This window comes from Eufriesea mexicana, unplaced genomic scaffold (assembly GCF_001483705.2).
Source record: "Eufriesea mexicana isolate 0111107269 unplaced genomic scaffold, ASM148370v2 scaffold450, whole genome shotgun sequence".
In the NCBI taxonomy this organism is placed as follows: domain Eukaryota; kingdom Metazoa; phylum Arthropoda; class Insecta; order Hymenoptera; family Apidae; genus Eufriesea; species Eufriesea mexicana.
Genome location: NW_016908595.1, coordinates 40,629 through 53,799, shown reverse-complemented (window position 1 = coordinate 53,799; position 13,171 = coordinate 40,629). Strand labels below are relative to the sequence as shown.

Sequence of the window (13,171 nt, the reverse complement as noted above, 5' to 3'; positions counted from 1 at the left end):
ATCATTGTTAAAATACAAAGGTCCTAATTCATTCCATACAGTATTGCATTGCTTCTAGCCATTCCTGAAGATGAATTATTATATCTTTTTATAAATTGTAATTCCTTAAATGATATATATAAAGCATGTTTGTTTTCTAAAATTAGTATTACAGATATAATAATTCTTAGGAGCAAAGATGAATTTATTGTACGTAATAGTATTACAAATTTCTTCTTCTAACATATTTTCTTTTGTATACAAAGGCCTTCATGATATGTATGTATTTCATCATCTGTAAATAGATTGTTACGTACGAAACGTATAAATAAAATTTTCATTCACGTTATACGATGACACGTATCTGTACAGGACATGTAATGTGTGCTCTGTCGGTACACATAATTCGTATTTCTAGTACATAAATAAAGCGGTGTAAACTAATACAACGTATTATTATATAGGGAATTATCGCAATATGCGATCTGGAAACGGCAGTCATTAATAGCTGTAAAGCAAAATAATTTTAAGAATAAATTCTTTAATAATTCCTATAACTACGAAACAGAATTATACCTGTCCGACACTAAAGCTATTGTCTTATAGAGGTTTGCTGTATTTTAGTGTGTAGACACGAACTATTTCTAGGTCGCCTCACATCTGCACTTTTTCTTTGTAGAATTTCCTCTATTAATTTTAAATTTCGTTAAATTATGAAACATAGCTTTATCAAGGAGAATTATTAGAATATTTTAACTCTTATCAATGATACTTAAACAAAATATTAATGAAATGTATATTTCTCATTAAAATTAACTTACATATATGTAATTCATTTCATGCAGAGTACTCTGAGAACAAATTAATTAAATGTATTCGTCAAATTATATTTTTTACAGCGGAAGTAAGAGAATTAATGAATTTAGATAAAGAATTATACATGTATGTGTTAGTATCAATTCTTATATATTATGGATTTGCTTTATTCTTGAATGCATTATGATGGCAAGTGATAATAATCAATTTCTTAATTCAGATTTTCTCATGATGTTAACAAGTAGTTTAATCGTACAAAATCGACAGTACATGCGTATTACGATATAAATATATTTCAAATTAAAAACAAGTATCTCTTTCGTGCAAAAATATAATACATCGATTGTGTTCGGTTACTTGTCTCCATCAAAAAGATCGATATGCGAACACACATGACAGACGTGTACGAATATGCAACTGTTGTATCACTAATCATACTACAAATCTATACACACATACTATTACAGCTTGCAACTCTATAATCTACATTAAACTAAAATGGTGGAATTCTCTGTTTGAGAAATAATAAATAGTTTATGATATATTATTTTTGTTAAGAATAATTATACAAACAAAAATAGTTTTCAAAAAGGATATATTTCATTACGGAGATAGATAATAAATCGTTTAAATTCAAAAATATCGAAATAAAAATGGTTCAAAATAATAAATAAGAAAACGCATGAAAAGACAAAAGCAAAAATAGAAATAAAAAAGAAAGAAACCAGAAAAAGAGACCGGCGTAGTAAGCGACTAACACACGGGTATACGGAAATGCATTGCTATTGAAAAAGGAACCTTTTTCCAAAAACTAAAGAGCATATTCTGCGAATCTGCAAGGGGACAGGAGAGGGACGATGGATGAAGGGAAAAGGAGGGGCAAAGAAAAAGAAATAAATGCAACACGGTAGGCTCGGCAGACCATTCGTATACATTCAACTACAGCACACTATAGCAGGGTAAACGAGGGACGAGGGAAATGAAAGAGGGGAAGAAGCAAACTCTCTCATAACGAAGAGGGGTAAGCGAGGGGAGAGAAAATCGGCGTGTAGTGGGGAGGAACGAAGAGAACTGACGAATCGCGTGAAAGAAGAAGCTTACAGCAGTAGGTGCACATCGGTGCACGTACGAGACGAAGTGACGGCACGCCGAAACTGAAACGCGGAGAGCGTCGAGACACGAACGTTTAATGTCGCATTTCCGTGCTGTTTTTCTACAGTGAGCATCTTAGCCAGTGTGTGATTAGATCCATCTCGAGTTTTCTCGAGTGTGTAGTTTGTTGCGGTATTAGAGAATGGCATCCGACGAAGAGGTGGACGAGAGCTACGCGGGTAAGTGCCAGGAGGGACACACTTGATCACAAATACTACCGGAAAGTTGTATCCTCGAGCACGCAGGACGCGCGCTTTTCGTACGATGGCTGCCATATCAATTGATCCTTCTGTAGTTTTCCATACATTGTTATTCTGTCACATATTTCGTTACGATTTCTCGTATGTTTTTATTTGATTCGATGGCAGGTTAATCGTCTAAGGAAAATTTATCAAAGTTCCAATCTAATCATCATTCTCTCAATGAAGGAAGAACTAACCTTCGAATTGTCAAACAATTCCACAAGCATTTGATGATAATCTATTTAACAGGTTAATACATCGTTGGTAATCACAATGTATTTGATCATCGCATAAATGCAATGAATTAATCATTCTGGTATAGGTTATTGTTTACATTCAATAGTTACATAGAAATCACATGATTTTTTTTTCTTTTCTTTATTTAAACCATTCTTGTAGTTACAAAGTAACCAGTATCAAATTATTACTATAATTTGATTAAAACTTTGTAAAAATTACATTTAAAATCTTAAAATTATGATTTAATTCATCAGTTTGGACATTCTAACCATTGACTGAAATTTTGTCCTATGTACATCGAATATCGAGTACTTGGTATTATTTCCTGCTGTGATTCTTATGTAATTAATGCTTAATGACTGTTCGATAAATTTTGCATTGTACAATTAATCCCGTATGTTCACTGTATTTCAATTTATTACATTCATCACTTTCAATTAAAAAATCGAAAAGTTAGCGTTGTTTTCTGGTATAAAGAAATTCTAGTACCATCTTAATCTACTTTAACCGCTTAATCGCAGAATAGTAAGATAACTTCATTCATCATGTACATTTTGATGGTCTTGAAGATTTTTGTTTGGAATTTACTTCGTTGAATTTCTTATTTACAATTCATTCTTTTTTTCTCCACTTTAGAAAAACCAAGAAAAAGAAAATCGACCCACACCGACAATTCTAATTTATAGCAGAATCTTTAAGTAATTTCGCAATGCGTGCTTCGGTTTTCTCACCATCTGGTACGCTTGTGTGTGTATATATTATACAGACGCACACCATTAATCACAATATATAAGCGACCGGTGCAAGCTTCTCGAGGAGATCGTGTTCTGGGACTTAAAAATTTGTGCCATATATCATAATCATGAATTCTTTTACGGTTTTTTAACATGGTCAGGAAATGAATGAGTCTAGAATCTGCGGCAATATTATGAATATAAAATATAGACATCCAGTGTGGTGAGCCCTTTCAAAGAAAATGGCGGACGCATACTCTTGTACACAGCATTCACCAAACGAGGATTAATCTAAAATAATTTATATATTTCGATTGTTTAATCTTAATGCTTTGCTCATTTTCAAATAACAATTATATATATGCGCATATTTGCTGTCGCACAAAGATCTTATATTTACACCGATTTTGTTCTAGTTGTACCAAAGGAATAAAAAAATCGGTTTGTTATAAAACGTTACTATTGATTTGGCAATTATTAATGTACCACTATATTACGAATTGAACATATGTTGCAATAACAATTGTTCCAATTATATTTGTTTTTCTTCGTTTTATGCATTTTATGTTAAAATTACAGCAACTTTTAAAGAAATATATTTTTAACAAATTCTTTTCATTGAGTAAAACATGGAGATTACTTACTTCTTGAACTTCGATTTTAATTTTCTGATGTTTTAAAAAAACGGATGGTAAAATTTGTTTACATCGTATTGTTGCAGTACTATGATGGAAAAGAATTATTATATCCAAATATGAAATATTTATATATATGTATATTTGTAAAATATATAGGACGATCGTATTAAAGTATTTTTTAAAGCTCTCCCAACTATACGTACGCGCGCACACACATGAGAAGGGGGGGGGGTTAATAAAATATTGATTTATATGAAATATTAATTTTGTTGGAAGTATATGGATACATTAACTATTCTTAAACCTATACATTGTAATGAATACAAATATTGATTTTATGTAAGCAGAAGTAAGCAATGAAAAAGTTACTTATTATATTAGTCACACCATGAAACTATCATATTACAAAAATGTAAAAAATATTGTAGAAAATTTATACTGATTTATTTCATATTAATTACATTTCTATATATTTCCTGATAATTGTATTTGGACTATTTAATTAGATTTTTATTATTTTATAAAATAATGTTTTTTAAATTTTATGAAATTTTAGGAGAAGATGATATAGATGAAACTGGGGGGCAAATTTCAAATGTTCAGCAAGTGGATGGTTCATCTGATGCAGAAGAATCTCAAAGATTAGTTAGTATTTTACATGTAGATTTCATACATATATATTTTTTTTCTATTTTCACCTAAATTTTAAGCATTATTTGAAAAATGTATTTTCTATATAGGAGGAAGATGATGATTATGAACCAGAGGAAAGAAAGAAGAGAAAAGGCAAGAAACGAAAAGCACGTAGTGAAGATAAGAAAGGGAAAAAAAAGAAGAAAAAGAAAAAATCTGATTCTGGAGATGTAATTATTTCTGCTTTATTTCTCTTGAATATAATTCATTTGTTAATATCAAATAATCAAATAAATAATGTTTTTGAATTTTTATCCATATTTCAAAAAGCAACATTATTTATTTGGTTATTTAGTATAATTGATTAAATGTTTATATTATATATAGGAAAGTGATTTTGGAGGAGGTGGTGAAACTGGTGATGTAGCTGGAGATGATAGTGACTATGCAGGCAACAGAAAAAGTAGAAAATCTTCCTCTAGGAAATCATCTAGTCACAATGCACCAGCCCCTTCTAGCCAGGAACCTACAACGGGGATGCCTACAATAGAGGAAGTTTGTAACACCTTTGGACTGACCGATGTACAAATTGAATACACTGATGCAGACTTCCAAAATTTAACTACTTATAAATTATTCCAACAACATGTTAGACCACTTCTTGCAAAAGAGAATCCAAAAGTAAAGTTTTTATTATAAGCAATAAGTCCAAAGTAATATTTTTTTTAACAATCTATTTACTTCTTGGATTGTAAATTTTTAGGTTCCAATGTCTAAACTTATGATGCTAGTAGCTGCCAAGTGGCGTGATTTTTCTGAATTAAATCCTCACACACAACCAGATGCAGATGTATCTCAGGAATGCAAGAGCAAATCGTGGTAGTGCAGTTCAGGAAGGCGAAGACGAAGAAGATGATGATGAAGATAGTGATAGGAAACGAAAATCGCGAGGATCTAGAGCAAAAAAAGGGAAAAAAGCTTCTAAAGTACCAACGCTTAAAATCAAGCTTGGGAAACGCAAACGAGGAAGCTCAGATGAAGAAGCAGAGGGTAGTGGTGCTGGTACAGATAGAGATTCAGATATGGAATTTGAACAGATGTTAGCAGATGCAGAAGAACCTACTGGCGCTGATGGAACGAATAAAGGAAATACAGAAGAAAGCGGTGTCGAACCACCAGCAGAGCCACCTGTTCGTAGGAAGGCAAAAACCAAAATCGGAAATAAAACTAAGAAGAAGAAAAAGACGAAAACCACATCGAAGTTTCCAGATGGCGAGGAAGGTCTTCAGGTATAATTTATTCATTTTATCAATGATGACTTTTTTCTTGTGACAATATATAGAATTTTGAAAACATAGAATTTTTTATATAATGTTTATACTTTTATATACAGACTGATCATCAAGATTATTGTGAGGTGTGTCAACAAGGTGGAGAAATTATTTTATGTGACACATGCCCTAGAGCTTATCACTTGGTGTGTTTAGAGCCTGAATTAGAAGAAACCCCAGAAGGAAAATGGAGTTGTCCCCACTGTGAAGGAGAAGGTATTACAGGTACCTTCCTTGTAATCCTGAACCTTTCATCCTCCCCAATATGTTGGTACATATTAGACTAACAAAATGAATTGTAATTTATAGAGTGATGAATAATTTTTAGGTGCAGCTGAAGATGACGATGAACACATGGAATTCTGTAGAATATGTAAAGATGGTGGTGAATTATTATGCTGCGATAGCTGTACTAGTGCGTACCACACACACTGTTTAAATCCACCGCTCTCGGAAATTCCTGATGGTGATTGGAAGTGTCCTAGATGTTCTTGTCCTCCTATACATGGGAAAGGTATTGCAAAGTTAAAAAAAAATTACTCATTATATATCAGTAACTTATACTTAACTTTTTATATTACAAAGTTTCAAAGATTTTAACCTGGAGGTGGAAAGAATGTCCAGAAACACCCTCGGAGGAACCTTCAACAAGTAAAGCTACTCCTAAGCAGCGTAGAATGCGTGAATTTTTTGTGAAATGGGCAGACATGTCCTATTGGCATTGTGACTGGATCACAGAATTACAACTTGATGTTTTCCATCCTCTTATGTTCAGGTATATTATTTATCAAACGAACAATAATACTTAATATTTTCTTTAATAATTCTAAATTCTGTAATTTTCAGAAATTACTCACGAAAGTATGACATGGATGAACCACCAAAATTGGAAGAACCATTGGATGAAAGCGATTCTCGTGTAAAACGATTGAAAGAACAGGATGGTGCTACAAATAGGGACGAATATAATTTAGAGGAACGATTCTATCGTTATGGAGTTCGGCCAGAATGGCTTGTAGTACATCGAGTAATTAATCACAGACTTTCAAGAGATGGTAGAGCGACGTACCTCGTTAAATGGAGGGAATTAGGATATGATCAAGCAACTTGGGAAGATGAACACGAAGATATTCCTGGGTTAAAACAGGCCATTGAATATTACTTGGATCTCAGAGCCGCAAACTGCTGTGATGGTAGTTCCTCACGCAAGGGCAAGAAGGGTGAGAAGAGTCGGTTAATTTATTTTTTCTTTCTGCAACTCCAATTACAAGACGTAAAATGACCATATATGTTATATTCAGGTAAAGGCAAAAAACTGAAAACACGGGAACTTATCGATGACGAGGAGAGAACACCTAAGAGATATACCCCTCCGCCTGACAAACCTACCACGGATCTCAAGAAAAAATATGAGCGACAGCCAGAGTATTTAGATCAAACTGGAATGCAATTACATCCCTATCAGCTAGAAGTATTTATTTTCATCGTTTTTTATCTTTATCACAATATTTATTTCAACGAGCTTTCTATGATTTCATTGACTTTATAGGGTTTGAATTGGTTAAGATATTCATGGGGTCAAGGCATAGATACAATTTTAGCAGACGAGATGGGATTGGGAAAAACAATCCAAACTATCACCTTTCTCTATTCATTATATAAAGAAGGACACTGTAAAGGTCCATTTCTGGTATCTGTTCCTCTCTCGACTATCATTAATTGGGAACGTGAATTTGAAACCTGGGCACCTGATTTCTACTGTGTTACTTATGTTGGTAAGTATATACAAGTACAATTAATTAATCAATATTAGAATTTATTGATTTTCTTTACTAAATAATATTTATATTGATTTTAGGTGACAAAGACAGTCGTATTGTAATTCGTGAGAACGAATTGTCTTTCGAAGAGGGTGCTGTTCGTGGAGGCCGAGCATCAAAGATTCGATCGAATCAAATTAAATTCAATGTTCTCCTTACAAGTTACGAACTGATTTCAATTGATTCTGCGTGTTTAGGTTCGATAGATTGGGCTGTATTAGTAGTAGACGAGGCACATAGACTCAAATCTAACCAGTCGAAGTTTTTTAGACTATTAGCGTCTTATAATATTGCATATAAATTATTATTAACCGGAACTCCTTTGCAAAATAATTTGGAAGAATTGTTTCATCTTTTGAATTTCTTGTGTCGTGATAAATTCAATGATTTAGCTGCGTTCCAAAATGAATTCGCTGATATTTCGAAAGAAGAACAGGTGAAGAAATTGCATGAGTTACTTGGGCCACATATGTTGAGGAGATTAAAGGCTGATGTATTAAAGGTATTTGCAACATATATTTTGTACAGGTTCAATATGTAAGTTACTCAAAATATTATTTTTATTCATAGAATATGCCCAGCAAATCTGAATTCATTGTTCGTGTTGAATTATCGCCTATGCAAAAAAAATATTATAAATATATATTAACGAGAAACTTTGAGGCTCTAAATCCTAAAGGAGGAGGTCAACAAGTATCACTTTTGAATATCATGATGGATCTTAAAAAATGCTGCAACCATCCTTATTTATTCCCAGCCGCGTCTCAAGAAGCACCAACTGCACCAAACGGAACTTATGAAACATCTGCACTAATCAAAGCAGCAGGAAAATTAGTTCTATTGAGCAAAATGTTAAAGAAACTAAGAGACGATGGACATAGAGTGTTGATCTTTTCTCAGATGACGAAAATGTTAGATATTCTCGAAGATTATTTAGAAGGAGAGGGTTACAAGTATGAAAGGATAGATGGTAACATTACTGGCGCTCAGCGACAGGAAGCTATCGACAGGTTTAATGCACCTGGTATATAAATAATTTTATTCTATTTTCTATATATTATCAAAGTAAAATTAACAAATTAATTTTCAATCAGGTGCTCAGCAGTTTGTTTTTCTACTTTCTACTCGCGCTGGTGGCTTAGGTATAAACTTGGCAACCGCCGACACTGTAATCATCTATGATTCCGATTGGAATCCTCACAACGATATTCAAGCATTCAGTAGAGCTCATAGAATTGGTCAAGCAAATAAAGTTATGATTTATAGATTCGTAACCCGAAATTCTGTAGAGGAACGTGTCACACAAGTGGCGAAACGTAAAATGATGCTAACACATTTAGTTGTGAGACCTGGCATGGGAGGAAAGGGCGCTAATTTCAGCAAACAGGAACTTGACGATATCTTGCGATTCGGTAAGATTTCTAGTGTTAAAATAAATTTCATAAAATTGAATTTAAAACTATAGAAAATCTACATAATTTTTATTTGTGTTAGGTACTGAGGAATTGTTTAAAGAAGAAGAAGGTAAAGAGGATGAAGCCATTCATTATGATGACAAAGCTGTAGCTGAATTATTAGACAGAAGCAAGGAAGGTATCGAGCAAAAAGAAAATTGGGCTAATGAGTATTTAAGTTCTTTTAAAGTAGCGTCGTACGTAACGAAAGAAGGTGAAACAGAAGAAGAAGCGGACACGGAAATCATCAAACAAGAAGCCGAGAATACAGATCCGGCTTATTGGATCAAATTATTGAGACATCATTACGAACAACAGCAAGAAGATCTTGCCAGAACACTTGGAAAAGGTAAATATAATTTGTTCCTTTGATATATACATGTATGTATGTGTGTATGTGAACTCATGCGTGCAACTATTACATGCAACATGTAATGAGAAAGTAATAATTGTTTTTAGGAAAGCGAATACGTAAGCAAGTAAACTATAACGATGGTGTAGTAACTGGAGATCAAAGTACAAGAGACGATCAACCTTGGCAAGAGAATCTCTCTGATTATAACAGCGATTTCAGTGCACCTAGTGACGACGACAAAGAAGATGATGACTTTGACGAAAAGGGCGATGGTGATTTATTGTCTCGCAGAAGCAGACGAAGGTTAGAAAGGAGAGACGAAAAGGATCGACCTCTTCCACCACTGCTTGCCAGAGTTAATGGAAATATTGAAGTACGTTTGTATAATTTTATAAATAATTTGTTATGTTTAAAAATGAGTGAACAATGGATACTACAATAATTCTTTTAATTCAGGTACTAGGTTTCAATGCTAGGCAAAGAAAAGCATTCCTGAATGCGATTATGCGTTATGGTATGCCACCACAAGATGCGTTCAACTCTCAGTGGTTAGTTACTCGCTCGAAATGCATCCCGCAGTCAGTAAATTTAAAGTACTGTTAAAGTATATTATCGCATTTCAGGTTGGTGCGAGACCTGAGGGGCAAGTCAGAAAAGAACTTTAAGGCATACGTTTCTCTCTTCATGCGACACCTTTGCGAACCTGGCGCGGACAACGCTGAAACATTTGCGGATGGTGTTCCGAGAGAAGGCCTCAGTAGACAGCACGTTTTAACAAGAATTGGTGTAATGTCTTTGATAAGAAAAAAAGTAAAGTTTTTTGATTTACTTATTTTTTTCTCCCTCCTAATTTTTACTTTCTTTTTAATATATTTTTCATTATTGTATTTAATAGGTACAAGAATTCGAACATATAAACGGTTATTACTCGATGCCTGAAATGATTCGAAAACCAGTAGAACCTGTGAAAATAGACGGTGGTGTAGATGGTGTAACTGGAACTAGCAGTACTAGTGCAACACCAGCTACTTCTAACGCACCTAGCCCGAGCCCTGCTGCGACTAGAACAAAAGGATAAAGATGTTAGTGTATTTGATTATAAGAGATAAATATAAACTCTAAATAAACTTGTAATGAAAAAAAATTATTTTCCAGAGTGCCGATGCAAAGGACGTGAAAGAGGAATCCAAGGATTCCAAAGAAGAGGAGGAAAATAATATGGATAAAGATAAAGATAAAGAGGATGTAAAAAAAGAAGAGAAGGACACAGAAACAGAAGTAACTGATAAGGAAAAAGATAAAATTGACATTAAAGATGAAAAATCATTAACGAAACATGATGAAAAAGTAGAAAGCACTGAAAACAAAGCGAAACAAGATCCTGAGGAAGATGTAGTTATTGTTAAAGATGATGAGGAAGAAAGTGAAAAGCGGGAGGTATTTGTTGAGTTGACAATAAATCGGTAGACTTTATTTATTATAATTGTCAAGACTTCTGATTTTACATTATAGGAAAAAGATAATAAAGATAAAGATGTAAAGGACTGTGATTCGGAGACTATCAAGCCTAAGCGCAAGTTCATGTTCAACATAGCTGATGGCGGTTTCACAGAGTTACACACATTGTGGTTAAATGAAGAAAAAGCCGCGGTACCTGGTCGTGAATACGAAATTTGGCATCGAAGACACGACTATTGGCTGCTGGCTGGTATTGTTACACATGGTTATGGTCGCTGGCAAGACATTCAAAACGATATCAGGTAATAGAACCCGATGGTAACAAAAAAAATCATACATGCTTAATAGAAATGTATGTAATTTCAACATTATTTTACAGGTTCGCGATAATAAATGAACCATTTAAAATGGATGTAGGAAAAGGTAACTTTTTAGAAATAAAGAATAAATTCCTAGCTCGACGCTTCAAACTGTTGGAACAAGCATTGGTGATAGAAGAACAATTGAGAAGAGCCGCGTACCTGAATTTAACGCAGGATCCTAATCACCCTGCGATGAGCTTGAATGCAAGATTTGCCGAAGTCGAGTGCCTTGCAGAATCACATCAACATCTTAGTAAAGAAAGTCTTGCAGGAAATAAACCAGCGAACGCTGTGTTGCACAAAGTAATATCTTCAGAGATAAAAAATAATTTTCTTTTTTCAATGTATACTTAATGATTATATTTTTTTCTATATTGTTCTATCACAGGTACTAAATCAATTGGAAGAGCTATTGTCTGATATGAAATCTGACGTAAGCCGTTTACCAGCCACTTTAGCACGTATTCCACCTGTTGCTCAAAGACTTCAAATGTCAGAGAGGTCGATATTGAGTCGATTGGCAGCTACTGCCCCAGGCGGAAGTAGTTCCCAGTCAGGCCAGGCAGCGTTGTTAGCACAACAATTTCCTGCAGGCTTTTCAGGAGGACAATTACCAGCTACATTTGCTGGTGCTGCTAATTTCGGGAATTTTAGACCACAATACTCAGTACCAGGTCAACCACCACAGGGATTCACAGGTTTGTAATAAGTAATAAATTTTTAAAATATTAGTACAAATTATTAATTCCTAGATATATGTATTACCAAAATAATTTACATTGCAGCTTGAATAGTAAGTGGTTGACAAACAGTGGCTCAATTAAGAACTCGTAATGGCGCAGATTAACACTACCTTTTAATAAGATCGTGTGCGCTGCATTATTTTTCGTAAATTACGATTTTTAGCTGAATTTCATTAGAAAAAGAGATGCTAAGATTTAAAGAAATAACGAAGACAGACACAGACATACACACACACACGCATACACATACACGTAACGTGTTACATCTAAATTACATTATTCCTGTATTTATTATGTGTACATTCGGCGTTTAGCATCAAGATTTTCATGTTTTTGTATTTATACATATACGGTCTTTGTAGAAAGAGGCATAAATTATTTTCTTAAGCTAATTAAGAGTATGATTTATATTTCTTCATGGGCCGGCGTGTATATCGTATTGTAACGATAAGTACATTTTACTTAATACAAACAAAAAAACAATTTATTTAAGAAATTAATATAGATTTACATGGATTTACGCAGTTTAAACGTAAGGTGCGTTAATTAATTCGAGCGATTAATCGTTCGACATAATTTATTCGCAACTTTATTTTGCACCAATATTTTCCCGATGGATGCCTGAAGGACTTAATTAGTCAAAAGCCTGTTCCCCGATAAGTGTATTTGAGAATTCAGGGATTTCAGTTCGGATTGCATGCTGAATAATACCAAGTATCGTCACTGAAGATATGAATACGAGTACTACACAAGACGAACAATGGCAATCATTTTAGTTAAGACTGACATTCATGTATTGTATTCGGGAGAATTCATTTCGTACACGATTCTACATGCTATTGTAATGCATGGGTACCCACATGAATAGATGAGGTTCTCCATACGTGCACACTTTAATCGTCAAACTTTCAGTTTGAATTTTTTTATTAAATGCCGTACTACATAGGTACCACTCGCAGAAGACGGAGGCACAAAGTCTGTTTGATACTTAAATACTATAATGCACACGGTATTACAATATCACTCATATGTAATTTGACTTCGCAAGGATCGATTGCGTTACTAAGAAAAAGTCGTACCAATAATAAAAAAATATGACTTAGATTCGAATTTGGTAATACCGTGATCATTTAATAAATATACTTTGTATATACTTGTCAAGTTACATTCTATCGCACCATATACCAGAATACACGCATATATCTTATAGCATT

General features: G+C 33.7%; 1 protein-coding gene across 1 annotated transcript; it reads left to right on the top strand.

Moving 5' to 3' along the window:
- Positions 1–1,911: 1,911 nt before the first annotated feature.
- Positions 1,912–11,920, top strand: Mi-2 (chromodomain-helicase-DNA-binding protein Mi-2 homolog). The gene is given in 25 exon segments (XM_017897059.1): positions 1,912–2,126; positions 4,358–4,446; positions 4,542–4,664; positions 4,822–5,115; positions 5,198–5,289; positions 5,291–5,723; positions 5,828–5,981; positions 6,094–6,279; positions 6,351–6,540; positions 6,612–6,985; positions 7,067–7,236; positions 7,315–7,540; positions 7,624–8,087; positions 8,156–8,609; positions 8,680–8,997; positions 9,080–9,388; positions 9,499–9,767; positions 9,851–9,942; positions 10,018–10,204; positions 10,290–10,456; positions 10,458–10,476; positions 10,550–10,831; positions 10,907–11,154; positions 11,232–11,517; positions 11,603–11,920. Coding segments are annotated over 25 exon segments (5,781 nt in total). The 5' UTR covers positions 1,912–2,089.
- The last annotated feature ends 1,251 nt before the right edge of the window (positions 11,921–13,171 follow it).